Below are 16,966 nucleotides of genomic sequence, written 5' to 3'. Positions count from 1 at the left end.
ATTCCTGTGAAACTCAAATCCACATCTAGATTTCCACATTTTTCTTTATTTCTTCTGACAGTTGGCAGAACAAAGTACTATACAGAGCAGAAATAAAAGGATATGCTTATTGTAATTGAAGTAAGAAGCACACAGAAATTATTGGTGTGGTGATACAGCAACTTAAGGCATTGTAATAAACTCCCTCTCTTTGCAGAATGATAACGAAATTTTACCAGCACATCCTTTCCTTGGCATTTGCTGTGGATGAGATCAACAAGAACCCCATGCTCTTGCCCAATGTTACACTTGGCTTCCACATCTATGACAGCTACTATGATGCAATGGCAACTTATCGTACCACCTTAGATCTCCTCTTCAAGTCACATAAATTTGTTCCCAATTACATATGTGACACACGGGAAAATGTCATAGCCGTCATTGGTGGTCTTGGCTCTGATATTTCTTCCTTTATGGCAGACATTTTAGGTTTCTATAAGATTCCACAGGTAGGAATTCTCTCTCTCTCTCTCTCTCTCTCTTTGTCTATGCATGTGTGTTCTAAAGCTCTGTTTGGGCACTGTATAACAAGATAAATTGAAGTGATTTATGGGCCATTACCCCTTTACTCAAAGCACAACAAACCAAGTTTTTTCAGGGCTGTCACTCTGCACTGTTGTGATGGCCTGGGAGTCAGACTCAGATCTGAACCTGAGGGATCCCAGCCTGCACAGAATTCCCCGCCTCCAGAACCAGCTGAGCCGGGGCCAGGGCTTGAGCCTGAAGGATCCCCACCTGTGCTGGATCCCCAGGTGCAGGCATCAGCAGAGACTGCTCTGGCTCCTGATGGGAGGGAGGACCCATTGCCTGCAGTTGCTCCACTCCCAGCCTCTTCAGAGGAAGCTGAGGCGGCTCCTGGGTCCAGTAACCCACCAGCCTCTCCTGAGCTGCAGAGGCTCAGGACAGAGAGGCGAAGAGAGCTAAGTGCTTACAGGAGGAGTGCTCGCCTCCAGGCCCGAGGAGAGGCGAGTCTCCAGAAGATCGGGGCCGCCCTAAGCATAGGGCCAGATAAAAGCCAGCCAGACCCAGCCCAAGTTGCATGAGCAACTTAGTTGCAAACGTATGCTTGACCTGCAACCTCGTGCCTGCACCTGCCTTGGACCTTGACCTGCTCCTTGCCTCGTTCCCCGCTGGACTGACCTCCTTTGGACCCCTAGACCCAGGACTGGACTTGGACCTCGCTTCACGGACAAACCCCTGGGGCTAGCATAACTATATTCTATATTTCTGCACTATGTTCCTTATTTAATTCTAGGTTTCTCTAGATTTAAACCCTAAAGATAGCCAATAACAGAGATTTCATGTTTAAGTTGCAAAAAAAGAGCTGGGAACATAGGCCCCATTATTTCCTGTAAATAAGCTGCCAAGTGAACAGTTTTGTTGCGAGTCTCTGCAGCATACTGAGCATCACATTTGGGAGTCTTTATGACAACACAGGATGGGAACACACACACACCAAAAAAAACCAAAAAACAAACAAACAAACAAGCAGATATGCACTCATTAAAGTGGGATGGAAGAAATATGAGAAGTATAAGTGATGCAATTCAAAGAATAGAGAGAGGGAATGCAGAGAATGACCAAGTTGCAATTAAGACTTGAAAGCAAAAGAATACTACCGTATTTTCGGGCGTATAAGACGACTGGGCGTATAAGACGACCCCCGACTTTAGAGAAGATTTTCCTGGGTTAAAAAGTAGTCTTATACGCCAGAATATACAGTATTTGAGGCAAGTAAGGAGAAGTGTCTTGGGCTTTCTGAAGGACTCGTGAGGAATCTTCTCTAAAACAGAGTTGAATTTTGGCTCTGAACGTGCCCAAGCTTCCACGATATGCTGCCCACCACTTAAAGGAAATAATCTGTAACAGTTCAAGAAGCAAAACAAAATAATAAAAAATTCCTTCCAGTAGCACCTTAGAGACCAACTAAGTTTGTTCTTGGTATGAGCTGAAGTGTGCATGCACACTTCAGCTCATACCAAGAACAAACTCAGTTGGTCTCTAAGGTGCTACTGGAAGGAATTTTTTATTTTATTTTGTTTTGACTATGGCAGACCAACACGGCTACCTACCTGTAACTAGTTCAAGAAGCAGTGGGTTTTTAAATAAAATAAAATATCTGCTCTGCTTCAACAAAAAACATCCAGAACACTTCAGAAATCTGCAGGCCTGTAAAAGCTAGACCACAAATATCCAGCCAGTGTTACGAAATATACAAGCCAGAAAACATATCAATCAGCTTTCCTCTTAACTTATTTTGAGGTAAGGAGGAGACAGCCCCCTGCTTCCACTGCTACATAAGAGTTTATAAAGCGAATCCCATTTCCTCCAATAGCACCTGGATCTATTTTTGTTTAATGTGGCATGCTAATCCAATGTGCAGGGTCTCCTGTACATGGAAGTCCCATGCCATTTGGCTAAAAGCAGGGAGAGAGAACTATAACCGTTTTTCAATTCCACGTTACAGTGGAAAAGGGAACACAGACCTTCACATCCAACACAGTGGCTTGGAACAGATAAAAATGAAGAGAGCAACGAAAAAACTCAGAAACATTGTTCATATTTATTTGTTTGTTTTAAGCACAGTTACAGATACTAGGAGATTTTGGAGCACAAACACACACAGTCATAGTAAATTAACACTCTTCTTTTGTCATGCTGTGAGCAATTTCATGGTTCAGAAAGGGAATAATAGGAATGACAATTAATAAATCCCAGTAATTGGATCATATCCTGACAACCAAGAAAAGAAAATTCCAACAGAAGCATTGTTCTGTCAGCAGAACCACAAATTGCTTCAATAAATATTTGTTGCATGAGTAGGAAAATGCACAAAAAGTCATTCCTCCCAACTTTTCTCCAGAAACGACTACCGGTGTGTAGTTCTAGTTTTATTGTTGTTTTTTATATTTGGTTTTAACATATATATTTTTGCTGTTGCTGTTGCTCTTTTTCAGCCTGTAAATCACTTTGAAACACTTCAGTGTAAAAACTGGTGAATAAATGTCATTGATGGTGATGGTGATATTTGATAATAATTTTCTTTTAGCTTACGTATGGCTCGTTTCCCCACAAGGATATGCTTATCAGTCAGTTTCCCTCCCTTTATTACATGGTTCCAAATGAAAGACTTCAATATATGGGGATTATCCAGTTACTTCAGTATTTTGGATGGACATGGGTAGGACTTCTTCCTGTGGATAACAACAGTGGTGAACTTTTCTTACAGACCCTGGAGCCCTTGCTTTCCCAGCATGAAATCTGTTCAGCCTTCACACAAAGAATCCCACAAATATCTCATTTTGATGACTTGGATAAGCTTACTGATATAGTCTCAAATCTTCATCTACGTTTCGCAGATAACAAAGTGACTGCACTCCTTATTTATGGAGAATCATTAACGATTTCATGGCTCAAAACTATTATTCTTTTTCAAGTTTATGGAAAAACAGAAAGTGCATCATTTCGCAAGGTGTGGATTACGACAATCCAGATTGATTTCATATTAACAGGCCTTCAAAGGGGGTGGGGGCTTCAGCAGTTTCATGGTGCCATTTCCTTTGCAATTCACTCAAAAGGGCTTTTGGGATTCCAGGAATTTCTTCAGCACGTTAGACCCTATGGGATGCAGAAAGATGCTTTCCTCAATGACTTTTGGGAGCAAGCATTTAACTGTCAGCTTCAAAATCCCAGTGAGGCAATGGAGGTTGATGGGGCATGTACTGGGGAGGAAAAGATGGAGAATCTTCCTGCACCCTATTTTGAAGTGCCCATGACTGGCCAAAGCTATAGTATCTACAATGGGGTTTATGCTGTGGCTCATGCATTGCATGCAATGGTCCCTTCTCAACCCTGCCAAAGAGGCATTTCAAGGGTTAACCAACCAGTTCTTCAAGATCTGCAGCCTTGGCAGGTAATGTCTCCACATTAGATTTCTTTTTATCAGTGAGCAGATCAGTATGAATTGAGATACATCCAATTTCTACTCCATTAAAAATTGATGAGATGGGATTGTATATATATATAATGCATGGAAGTGATTTATGGGCTTTATGGGAAGTGATTTATGTAGCCTGAAAACACAATGCATAATATATCCCCCTATTACCTCACTCTTGGCCATTCAGAGTGGGGATCGTGAGAAATGTAGGCAACAATCTGGAGGACAACAAATTTGCTATGCCTGCCTAGAGCCAGTGTGGTGTAGTGGTTAAGAGAGGTAGTCTCGTAATCTGGGGAACCGGGTTCGTGTCTCCGCTCCTCCACATGCAGCTGTTGGGTGACCTTGGGCTAGTCACACTTCTTTGAAGTCTCTCAGCCCCACTCACCTCACAGAGTGTTTGTTGTGGGGGGGGAGGGAAAGGAGGATGTTAGCCACTTTGAGACTGCTTTGGGTAGTGATAAAGCGGGATATCAAATCCAAACTCTTCTTATAATAGTTGGTAAATATGAATTCTCTCATTTGTTTTAATCCCCATTTGTTCCCCTCCTTTCAATTGCCTTCATTTCTTTCTTTCTTTCAATTAGCTCCATCCTTTTCTTCAAGGCAGTTCCTTTAACAATTCAGCCGAAGAAACTGTGTCCTTTAATGATAAGCAGGAAACAGAGGGTGGATTTGACATCATGAATATTATAATATTTCCAAATCAGTCCTACCAGAAAGTGAAAGTTGGTAGGATGGATCCCAATGCACCTGAAGGAAGAGAATTAATCATTAATGAATATAAAATTGTGTGGTACGAAGATTTAAACAAGGTATGGATTCTGCTATGGCCAGAGTAAGGACAAACTATCTCAGTGGGCACAGCAGCATTCTAAGTGAGGTTTGCCACATTACTTGTCTAGCTGGGATTTTTGTGTGTTCTAGGTATTGTAGCTGGTGCCCACCTGTAACATTGCTGCCCCTGATGTTAAGATTTCTCTAGCCCTTGTGCCACCCATTGGCAGTCCATATCGCTTCTCTGCAGAGAACTGAAATGAATCTATCCATGTATCCATCAATCTACTGTACTTTTCCAATTGTAATTCCTTTCATGTCTATGGATAGACGCTCCCCCTTTCCGTGTGCAACGAACACTGCCAGCCTGGTAGTCAGAAGAAAAGGAAGGAAACAGAAAAATTTTGCTGCTACGATTGCATTCCTTGTGCAGAAGGGAAGATTTCAAACAAGAAGGGTAATACTCTTTCTCTCTCTTTTCCACTGCACAAATATATATTCCTATGATTTGCGTATTATCATCTGGGTAGTAAGTTATTAAGGGAAGACATGAATAATTACTTTTGAGGCAATAGGTAAAATGAATGAATGAGACTCAGTCATGCATTGCTATAGGAATCAATGAATAGGAGAGTAAATGGATAACAATTATTATATGCAAATCCATTCTTTCATTTTTACCTTCCAATAAACACAAACACATGAAGCAGACCATTAACTTAAAATAATAGAAACCCTTAAAATAATATCCCACTTAAAATAATAGAAACCCTTATAGGAGGCACACCTTATAAAATTGCCTCCAAAGTAGGCATTCAATATGCCGAATATGTGTCCAGTCCATTGCCCAGTGTCAGGGTTGCAAGAAGACTTCAAACGTTACTGTAGTAGCTAGTTTAATAAGACAAAAGTTAAAAACAAGATATCTGCAGCTGGATCTACATTTGAAATTATTGGGAAAGTTAGCCATATGAGAGATAAACTTCTGATGGTCAATTCCCTCCATGGTTACAGATAACCTGTACATTCCATGTGAAAGCATGAATGTTATAAGCAAATCATTTAATACATAACCATGCTATCTTGCATCCCTACTTGCAGTGGCATAAAAAATATCCCTTCATGACTATAGAGCATGAGAAGGTGAAATCTACTGAAAAATATATAGCAGAACTAAAATGGGTCATAAAAATATAGATCATGATGACAGTAATCTTAACTGAATATTTTTAAAGATAGAATAATTATTTCATAATTAATTGCAAAAATATGTCTGTACCACCCTCTTGCATTCCCGCAGCATGGTGTACAGCAGCATAAAAACATTTAAAAACAATACAAAGCAGCTAATAAGGTGATTGCCTATTCATGGACATTCTAAACAACTGCATAGGCCCATTGGAATAAAGGGTATTCTAAGTTGTCCTGCTTAAGGGGACCAGTCACACTGAATGCCCAACATCTGGTTGAGGCCAGTCAAGACTGTATAACATACTGGGGAAATGAATAGTGGAAATATTACATATGCATATTACACTATTCCTGCATTGCAGGGGCATCGGGCAAGATTTCACTCAGGGTCCCTTCCAACTCTACAATTCTGTAATCCAATGAAATAATATAATCTCAATATGGGAGATGGAGAAGAGAACAGTGTGTAGTTTAACATGTGACTTGGCACTGAAAGGTGTTTTCTTTCTACAGATGTGGCTGACTGCTTCCAGTGCCCAGAAGATGAATTTCCAAACAAGGACAGAAATGAGTGCATCACTAAAGTTATAAGTTTTCTGTCTTTTGATGAACCTTTAGGGATCACTTTGGCCTCAGCTGCTCTCTTTTTTTGCCTGATCACAGCCATAGTGTTAGGAATTTTTATTAGGCACAAAGACACACCCATTGTCAAGGCCAATAACAGGGACCTCACTTACGCGCTCTTGGTCTCCCTCCTGCTCTGCTTCCACTCTTCTTTACTGTTCCTTGGAGAACCAGGGAAGGTCTCCTGCCTCCTCCGACAACCCACTTTTGGCACCATCTTCTCGGTGGCTGTTTCATGTGTGCTGGCAAAAACCATCACTGTAGTTGTAGCTTTCATGGCCACCAAACCCGGGTCCAGCATGAGGAAATGGGTGGGCAAAGGACTATCCAATTCTATTGTCCTTTGTTTTGCTCTTATTCAAGCATGTATTTGTATTGTGTGGTTAGCAACCTCTCCCCCATTCCCTGATTTCGACCTTCACTCAGCAACTGAAGAAATCGTTCTGCAATGTAATGAAGGGTCAGTCGCCATGTTTTACTGTGTCTTGGGTTACATGGGCCTCTTGGCCATTGCCAGCTTCACTGTGGCATTCCTAGCACGCAAGTTACCAGATAGTTTTAATGAAGCAAAGTTCATTACATTCAGCATGTTGGCCTTTTGCAGTGTGTGGGTGTCCTTTGTTCCAACTTATCTGAGCACAAAAGGAAAAAACATGGTGGCAGTGGAGATCTTCTCCATCTTGGCCTCCAGCGCTGGGTTATTGGGTTGCATCTTCTCCCCTAAATGTTACATTATTTTGCTGAAGCCTGAATTGAACAACAGGGAGCAAATAGTAAGGAGAAAGATGGTCCCCAAACTAAAGCCGGGGGGCTGGATGTGGCCCAATCACCTTCTAAATCTGGCCTGTGGATGGTCCTGGAATCAGCATGTTTTTACATGAGTAGAATGTGTGCTTTTATTTAAAATGCATCTCTAGGTTATTTGTGGGTATAGGAATCCGTTCATATTTTTTCATAAAATATAGTCTGGCCCCCCACAAGGTCTGAGGGATAGTGGACCAGCCCCCTGCTGAAAAAGTTTGCTGACCCCTGATGTAAAGAATCTGTCTGGCTTTTCTGTTGATATATTGCTGCCTCTGTAGTAAAAAGGTTTCATCAGCAAATGGGCTACTGCGGCATAAATTACATAGGAGACAAGTCCTAGGGGCTGAGGTCCCTTCAGTCCCCCCATTAAATATTTGAGGGGGGCAGGACCCCCCAAAAGGTAATTGGCATTGCCATTCTTAATGTTTTGTGCATGTCAGTTCTGGTGATTGATTATGTGGGGCAGTGCTAATCTCTCCCCGAATATTTTATTCAAGTTGATACCCCCTTGTTAATTAGATCTTCAGCATTGTATCTGTTTCACAGTTTAAATATTTATCTATATCACGTTCTTCCAGTGCCTATGAAGCTCTCAGCTTGGCCAAGAAGAATTAAAATGAACACAAAGTACAATAAAATTCCAAACTACATGAATTATTATTATTATTTGTGAAATTTGTATACTGCCCTTCTTCCATAGATCGCAGAGTGGTTCACAACATAACAATGCAAGATAATAAAACCCCCCACACAAAATACATAACAATAACAATAACAAACTAATAACCCACCATCCCATGCCCCCAAAACACATTTAAAAACATTATCGGATGTTAATCAGCCAAAGGTTGGCACGTAAGGTGCATAATGAAAGTGCCAGCAAAATGTTCCTGGGGAGAGCATTCAGCAAATGAAGAGCCACTGCAGAAAAGCGCCGTTCTTGTGTTGCCACTCTCCAGACCTCATATGGAGGAAGCACATGAAAAAGAGCCTCAGATGATGAACACAGGGTCTAGGAAGGTTCGTATGTGGAGAGATGATCCTTGAAGTATTGCATTCCTGAGCCAAATACTGCACCAGCTGTAGTTTCTAAACCGTCTTCAGCGGCAGCCCTACATATCTTGCAGCAATTTAACATTACATCTTGCTGTAATTTAACCTAGTGGATACCAGAGCAGAGACAACAGTGGTAAGGCTATCCCTGCCCAGATAGGGGCACAGCTCGGCCACCAGTTGATGATGGAAGGAACTCCATGCCACCTGGTACTAAAACGACAGCAAAGGATCCAGAAGTACCCTCAAGCTGGGTACCTGCTCCTTCAGAGGGAATGTAACCCTGTCAAGAGCAGGCAATCTCCCATCCATCCAGTCTCGGGAAGTGCCCACTAGCGGTCTCTCCTACTTATCAGGGTTGAGCTTCAGGTTGTTGGCTCTCATCCATTCCATTACCGAGGCAAGACAGGGGTCCAGCACATCCACTGCTACACCTGCAGGTGTAAAGGAGAAGTAGAGTTTGCCAAAATCCATTCTGTGATTTCAGTGGTTGACATTTTTTTTTTTAGGGTTATCAGTAAAGTATTTTATAAATCGATGCCATATTTCAACAAAATTGTCCATAATATTTGTATTACGGAAAGTGTGTAATCTCTCTGTTATTTTTTCTGATATGCTGTTCCCAATCAGAGATACACATATTTTCTTACCCTTTCCAATTCTGTGCCACTAATAAGTGTGCTGTACAGGGAACAAATGGTATATGTCCCCTTCTCTGAAAAGCCGAGCAACCATTTCTTCAGACGCTTCCAAGAACAAGTTCTCCCTCCCGCTGAATTCCTTGACAGCTGCCGACACTGCTGTGTATATCTGTGCCCGAGAACCACACTGTGAGACAAGGACAATTGGGGATATGTACAAAAAGAGGAAATTGAATCCGAACTCAAATCTCTGGCTCTGTTCAGTGCCACCTCCAACACAGCGGAATTTATACCCATCTTGCAAAGAGAGAAAGCAGATGTCTTTAACATTCAGGCTTATTCAGCATGCATGAATGAAACCTTATATGGCCTGCAATCAGTTTGGTACTTTCATACTGTACACCTCTACATCCACTGGCGGAGGAAAGGGGGGCAGGGGGAACTCAGCGCCCCCGGCACCACTGGGGAGGGGGTTTGCCATTGTGGTCACCCCCCCGGACACGTGCCACTCACCCCCCCCCACTGCGCCGGGTGCCACGCCCCCAGGACGTACGCCATGCCCCCGCGGTGGCGCGCCACACCCCCAGGATCAGTCACGCCCACGCCTGCTTTCTGCCCCCAGTGCCGGAGCATGCAGCTTCACCACTGTCTACATCAGCAGATTAATGCAAAGCCAATACTTTTTCCACTTCCTCTCAAAACTCTCAAAACCTTTTGCCTCACATAGCCTTCCCACTATGACAGTATTCATTGCACTGGCTGCTTCCTCCTCTGGTATATGGGATTTATATTCTATTGTGCCACTAGAACTGTATCCCAGATGATAACCAGTGGCTTCTCTTTCTATTTCAATTATTTCTTCTTTCCCCCTTTCCAGATCCAGATGTACTTTCCCAGATAGTTCCGACCCAGGCGTCGGAACCAGTATTGAAAAAACATGGAGAATCCGATAAATGAACCTGTACCACCTTCCGGGTTTGATATTTACAGCAATGCTACGTGCTGGGTCAGACAGAAATCTAGTGAAGGTCTGGAATTTATTATTCGGCATAATGATGTTGGGAGTGAATATTATGTCTTTGCAGTCTGAGGGTGATTCACGGCCTCAAAAAGCAGCCCCAACTTCTATCTGCAGAAGAACATACTGGAAGAAGGAAATACAGCCATGTATTACTGTGCAAGAGACACAGTCGAAACAAAATAAAAAATTCCTTCCAGTAGCACCTGAGAGACCAACTAAGTTTGTTCTTGGTATGAGCTTTCATGTGCATGCACACTTCATGCAGACGAAAGCTCATACCAAGAACAAACTCAGTTGGTCTCTAAGGTGCTACTGGAAAGAATTTTCTATTAGGTTTCGACTATGGCAGACCAACACCCATCTGTAACAAGAGACACAGTGAGAGAGATCTAATTAGACCTCAGAAAAAACCTCAACACTGAATGAATTTTAGCAGAGACCTACCAAAGGGGGCAGAAGACAACCACAAATGAGACAAGCGGATATAACAAGGATTGATATTATACAAGAGCTATTAAGAACAGCTGCTATTCTTTGGCCCATTCCAACATGATATGTGGCTCCAGGGTCATTCTGATCATAATGAATTCTCTGGCAGACTCATTTTAGGGCTAATGAATACAGAAATGTCAAATGTTCAAATGTGAAATCTTGTGCAGTTGATAATTATTAACATCATCACAGGAAAGAGAATAGAATGTTCTTCTGACAGTGAGACATACTGGAAATATTGTGATTTGTCTATCCAGAATTCCTGAAGCCCAGATGCAGGCTTAGGTGAAGGAATTGGAAGAAAGCATCAGGAAATTTCAGAAGGGATTTCATGTTCCTGTGAAAGTTTCTGGCTGTGTTCAACTTTACTGGCTGAAACACGGGCTGGATAGAGGAGCCTTGTCCTTCATTTCCTTCAGAGTAGAATTTGGACTGGAAACCTAGAAAGTGATATTATAAAGCCTGTTTTATGTGAAAGGAAATTGACTGGACTTTTCTTTTGAGGTAAACACACAGTTCACATTAAAATGTAGCTTAGAAAATGGTTCAGAATGCAAGGCAGACATCCAAATCATGATTTCTTGAAATTTATGTTCCTCATAATCTATAATACTGACTTTACAGTTAACATGCTTGTTTACATACTGGAAACAGACTTTGAAGGCAAAGCAGGCCAACCCTGATCTCAGCCCAGTTTCTCACAGTCTCCTTATATATAACATAACTTACCATTGGAAGGACACATGCAAATCACTCAAGAAGGCTGGAGGTGGTCTTGAGGAACCCTCTTGCCCCCTCAATATAAACTCCTGACTTTCTTCCAGGTCCATGCCCTCCTCTTTTCTGCCTCAGTAGGACACTTCTTTGTTAAAACCATGAAGTTCCTGCTGTTCTTGTTTCCTTTGGTGGCCTTTGAAAAATGTAAGTGTATATTCTATGAGAAGTTCAAAAATATAAGTTTATTTCATGCAGTGATTAGATGATGTTCATTAGGTGATGCTCAATTCATTATTGTTCTCTCTTTTCAAGGGGTCCTTTCCAATGTTCAGCTTGTATCTTCTGGGCCAGGAACAGTGAGACCTGGAGAGAACCTCCGTCTGCTCTGTAAAGTTACTGGTGTCTCCATCACTGATTCAACTTATGCTTGGAACTGGATCCGACAGCCTTCTGGCAAAGGTCTAGAGTGGGTTGCAAGAATATACCCCTATAATGGGGGGAAATGGTTTGCTGCTTCTCTTCAGAGCCGTGTGACCATTTCTTCAGACAACTCCAAGAACGAATTCTCCCTCCAGCTGAACTCCCTGACAGCTGCCGACTCAGCCGTGTATTTCTGTGCTCGAGATGGCACAGTGACACATGGTAATTGGGGCTCTGAACAAAAAGAAGAAACTGATTCTGAATGCAGAAAGTTGGCTGTATTCAATCACAACGCATAAATTACTTAGCAAACACATTGCAAAAGAATTCAATGAGAAAAATAAAGAGGTACTGAGGCATTTTCTAGGTAAAGGTTCTCATGTTCTTTTCTGTATGTATGCAGGTAATCATCAACCACAATGTTGCACTCGATTCCCGTGACAATCTGTCTATTCCAGCTCTATGGTTCTGTGCATCCAACCAAATATCTTGGTTTTGCTTCCTCAGCAAGGAAGAAAATGCACGAGAAGCTTCCATGCTGGAACCAATATTTTCTGTGAAAATTCTTTAAAGTGACACTTGTAGACCAGGCAAGGACCAGGACATGCGTATCCAGCCCCTCCCAGCTGTGACGGTTGTGTAGATGTATCTGCAGTTTCTTAAGTGTGCAAGGAGTTCTGGTGGGAAAACTACCATTCTCAATACCATGCCTCTTCTTAGATTTGAAGCACTTAGCAATATCTAGGGATTCCATGTAATATCAATCTCATAGCTCTTTTCCAGAACTCAGTTCATCCCATGTTACTTACACAAGCATCTCTTGGTAAAGCCAGGCCTCAGAAACTCCTGCTGTTACTGCTTCTCCTCACAGGAGGGCAGCAGAGTATAAAGAGAATACCTTTGACCATTGGCCAGGAGGGAAATGAAACTGACACCTGACAGTATTAGTTTGTGGTTTCAAATGTAAAGCTGACTAATTCTGCAACCGTTTACCCCAGAACCAGTGTTGTGTAATCTCTCAGGAGCTTGACTCCCCAAGAGATTTCCCTACGATTTATTCTTGAAACCTGACGCAGCTGGACTCCTCACTTTCCAGCCTGAGGAGTGAACAAAAAACGCTCAGGTTGCCTTGGCTTGGGTGTAAATGCTGCTTTATTAATTACACAGCCAGCCTGTGTTCAATGGAGAAACCCTTTTGGCAACCAAACAGAACCTGCACATGGAACCTGAGTAAAAGTCTTGTCATTCTATATGGTCAAGTTACCATTGTGGAAGGAATGTGCACTGAGAGAGCCTGCAGGTCAGCAGAAAGAACTAAGAAATTAGGAAATGAATATACCCCCACGATGGGAGAAAATGTTTTGCTGCTTCTCTTCAGAGACGTGTAACCATTTCTTAAAACATCTCCAAGAATGAGTTCTCCCTCCAACTGAACTCCCTGACAGCTGCAGACTCAGTTGTGTATTTCGGTGCTCGAGATTTAACAGTGAGACACGGTAATTGGGACTGTGAACAGAAAGAAGAAACTCAGCACACACACACACACACACACACACACACACACACACACACACACAGTATACGTGTCAACCATTGGATAAGGTTAACTAGACTCCCTCCCCGCTTATTCCTGATGCAGATCTTTATTCCTCACTTGTTCCCAGTGCAGGTCTTTATCTCCCCTGCCAGTTCTGGGCAAAACAGTTTAAGAGGGATGTTGGTAAGATAGAATGTGTGCACGGGAAGGTGACCAAAATGGTAATGTGTGTCCGCTTCTAATCTTGCCACTTTCTAAAAAATTATTCATTGGTTGTGTTTTTCTTTTTGTAAATATGTCAAAGAATAAAATAAAAAATGGGATTAAGGGGCATTCTCATGACAGTGGAGGGTGGGTGTGCTGTGTGGTGGCCCTCACTGTTCTTGATTAGGAAATGCACTGCATAGGGGAGAATAAAAAGGAGATCAAGGAGGGTCAATTGTGGGGTTGGGGAGTGATGGATGTCCTTATTTTCATCTGAGGAATTTTGGAGGGTATGCAATCATATACTCTGTGCTTTCAGGAGCTTCACCCTCCCCCTCAATTTATGCAGTCCCAGCAGGCAGGATAAAGGGATTTGGAGCCACCCCTCTTTCTGCTGAATCAAGTTTGTGGGACAGAACCTTTGCAGACATGCCTGAAGAAATGCCCACAGCAATGATGTACCAAAGAGCAAGTGCTGGGGAAGGGAAACCATCTCTCTGTCCAGGCATTCTCAATGACAAATAAGGAAGACCTGGAAAAGCCTGCACGATATTGCTTATAAGAGCCAATTTATATTCCATCTGTCATTGGAGGAGAGGCTCATGCAAATATGGGGGCAGACAGAATTCCTCTTCAAAAGGAAACTCAACACAATAAAGATTGTGATCTTTTCTCCCGTTCAAAAGATCATCTTTCCTCAATAGGCCACCCATACAAATTATGAAGTTCATTCTCTTCTTGTTTTCTTTTGCGGCTGTTCAAAGATGTAAGCATGCCTTCTGGGGAAGATTAAGACATCTCTGTTTACTTAATGTATGAATTAGATGGTTTCCGATGCTCATTGCAATCTTCTCTCTTTCCCAAGGGGCCTTCTCGGACATTCAGCTTGCATCTTCTGGACCAGGAACAGTGAGACCTGGAGAGAATCTGAGCTTTGTCTGTAAAGTGACAGGTTTCTCTATTTCTACTTCTGCTTCTTATGCTTGGGACTGGTTCCGTCAGCCTCCTGGGAAAGGTCTAGAATGGATTGCAGCAATAAATCACAACTCTGGGGGCAAATGGTATGCCCCTTCTCTAAAAAGCCGAACAACCATTTCGTCAGATGCCTCCAAGAATGAGTTCTATCTCCAGCTAAACTCCATGACAGCTGCTGACACCGCTGTGTATTTCTGTGCCCGACATACACAGTGAGACAAGGCCGACTGGGGATGTGTACAAAAAGAGGAAACTGATTTAGAACACACATTTCTGACTCTACTCTGTATGCAGAAAGATGTTAAATTGCATAGAGAGGAAGCTGATCTCTTGAACATTGAGTTCCATTCAGCCTAACCTCCTGATCAATCGGTCTTAATGGCAACCTGGGTGATATATATGAAGACAGACATATCACAGGAATTCTCAAACATTATATATGTTTGGACATTCATTGGGGCATGTTGGTGAGGAGGATTAACCATAGAACACATGTTTTGTGTGCAGAATGTACCCTCCTCATTCTTCAGGATCTCCAATGAAAGGGGGAAGCAATTTCCTGTTACTGCAGCTTTCTTTCCATGAACATGCCTGACAGTCTACTGTCCTGATTAAGTTTTGTTCCCTGCTTTCTTTTTGCTTGTCCCTCTACCTAGTGAATGCCCCCATTTTAAAGTTTGTCTCAATTTGATATATGGTACCAAGGAGATGCCTCACAACTGATCCAGCGGAGCTTCCCATCCTCATTCTCCATGTCCAGTGAAAGGTTCATTTAAGAAGAGTTGTAAAGAAAGCTCCTGCTGAGACTCAGGGGAAACATTGTTTGTCACAGCCCTGTCTACTTTGAGTATTTCTAGCATTATATGCAATTCCATAAGTTTATTGCATACTTATATCTTTATGTAAGGGGAAACTGTTAAGTTGTGGGTGGACACAGCAGACGACACAGTAACAATTGCCTATCCCTGCAGCCAACACTCCTCGTCTCTGCTGCCAGGCCAGGACTGACCTAGGTTTGGAGGCTGCGGCCAGGTGTGAGGAAACTGCCTTGGCAGCTCCATCATGCCCTGCAGTGTTGTACTATCAGGTTAACACAGGGTTAAGCCTGGAAAGGATGTGATGTCCCACAACTGGATATGTACTTATGATGTATTGAAGCTATTGTCTGTACCATTCTTCTTTCGGTTTCGTTTCTGTGAGCACCATGCAAGAGGAGTGTGCTCCAGGCTTATCTGTACATAGCTTGTAATTAATAAAGTAGTTTGTAGATGAAAGACTCCAGACTCCAGAAGCCTTATTATCAGGGACTAGGCTGCGCTGCTCTGCTCTGTGAGACGAATGCACAGGAGGAAGCGCGTGGACCCAAATCGTGAGTGACCGAAAGAAGGTCAGCCCGCTGCTGCTAATATAAGCAAATAATTATAGAACATGCAGCACAGCCAAAGAGTGTTGGGGAAGCTGCTGCCTGCTCTCCGCGTCTTTGCCCCTGGGGCAGTAAGTGATGTCAGCATGCCCCACATCATGGGTGAATGGCGTGCTTAGACTGGGTGGCCCCGGCCCTCTCTGGAGAGCCAGTGTGGTGTAGTGGTTAAGAGCGGTAGACTCGTAATCTGGGGAATCGGGTTCACTTCTCTGCTCCTCCACATGCAGCTGCTGGGTGACCTTGGTCTAGTCACACTTCTTTGAAGTCTCTCAGCCCCACTCACCTCACAGTGTTTGTTGTGGGGGAGGAAGGGAAAGGAGAATGTTAGCCGCTTTGAGACTCTTTTGGGTAGTTGTGACGAGCCCTTTCAGTGTCCCACCAAGAGCCCTCACAACTGTAAAACGTTTCCCCTGACTGTGTCTCTCCCTAGGGTTCACCGACGACTAAAATGAATCCCCACAATGATGTTATGAGAGAAGTCCTCGGGGTACCTCAGTTCTCCACGTTCTTAAGGTGAAACTCCTCCTCCCACCCTGGGTTCCCAAACTGCTGCAGCTTGCCCTTTCCTTTCTGGCAACTGCGTGGCACCTTTGGCTTCCCTGCCCAGTCCTCTGTGTGTTAGGTAAATAAGCCACCCGTCCCCTTTTCCTCAAGGAAACCTCTAGTGCTTATCCCCTCAACCACACCTCTAGAGGTACTGACACACTGCCAGAGTCCACGAACGTTAAACAAAACAAAATATGTTTATTGAGGTAACATTTAAATCAAGGATGTTAAGGTAGAATGCGGTTACAATGTTCTTCATTTAGGTACATAAGCTTGGATACAACTTGAAATCAGATAAACGTTTTCCTTTCCTAACCTAAGCCTAACCTCCAGCCCCGCTCTCCCTCTCACCCTCACTCCCTGACCCACAACCCACAAACAACCGCCCCAACTGCCATTCTCCCCTTTTAAAAGGTGGAAAAGACCCGCCTCTGCGATTGTGCTGCCAGTCATCTAGAGTGGGTGTTAACTCTTCGAGTGCTGGGCACCTGCTCACACCCAGGCACAGGGTTGGTCCGTTACATTTCTCCCCACCTCTGAGAATTTGCATAGGCATTCACTA

At 43.1% G+C, this 16,966-nt stretch overlaps 1 protein-coding gene across 1 annotated transcript; it reads left to right on the top strand.

The window, feature by feature from the left end:
- The first annotated feature begins 197 nt into the window (after positions 1 to 197).
- Positions 198 to 14,651, top strand: LOC117058966 (vomeronasal type-2 receptor 26-like). Its single transcript, XM_033170394.1, has 8 exons — positions 198 to 488; positions 4,567 to 4,794; positions 5,087 to 5,213; positions 6,461 to 7,359; positions 11,407 to 11,503; positions 11,612 to 11,941; positions 13,359 to 13,439; positions 14,326 to 14,651. Exons 1-8 carry the CDS (start codon positions 198 to 200, stop codon positions 14,649 to 14,651), a joined length of 2,379 nt encoding a protein of 792 aa, XP_033026285.1.
- The last annotated feature ends 2,315 nt before the right edge of the window (positions 14,652 to 16,966 follow it).

This window comes from Lacerta agilis, chromosome 14 (genome assembly GCF_009819535.1).
Source record: "Lacerta agilis isolate rLacAgi1 chromosome 14, rLacAgi1.pri, whole genome shotgun sequence".
NCBI lineage: Eukaryota > Metazoa > Chordata > Lepidosauria > Squamata > Lacertidae > Lacerta > Lacerta agilis.
The sequence above is the reverse complement of the archived record's forward strand: the minus strand, read 5'-3'. Positions and strand labels throughout refer to the sequence as shown.

Coding starts and splice junctions, on each gene's coding strand:
- LOC117058966 (XM_033170394.1), top strand. CDS start 198: ATGATAACGAAATTTTACCAGCACATCCTTTCCTTGGCATTTGCTGTG. Junction 4,795..5,086: donor GGTACGAAGATTTAAACAAG/GTATGGATTCTG, acceptor GTCTATGGATAG/ACGCTCCCCCTTTCCGTGTG. Junction 11,942..13,358: donor AGATGGCACAGTGACACATG/GTAATTGGGGCT, acceptor TTCCTGATGCAG/ATCTTTATTCCTCACTTGTT.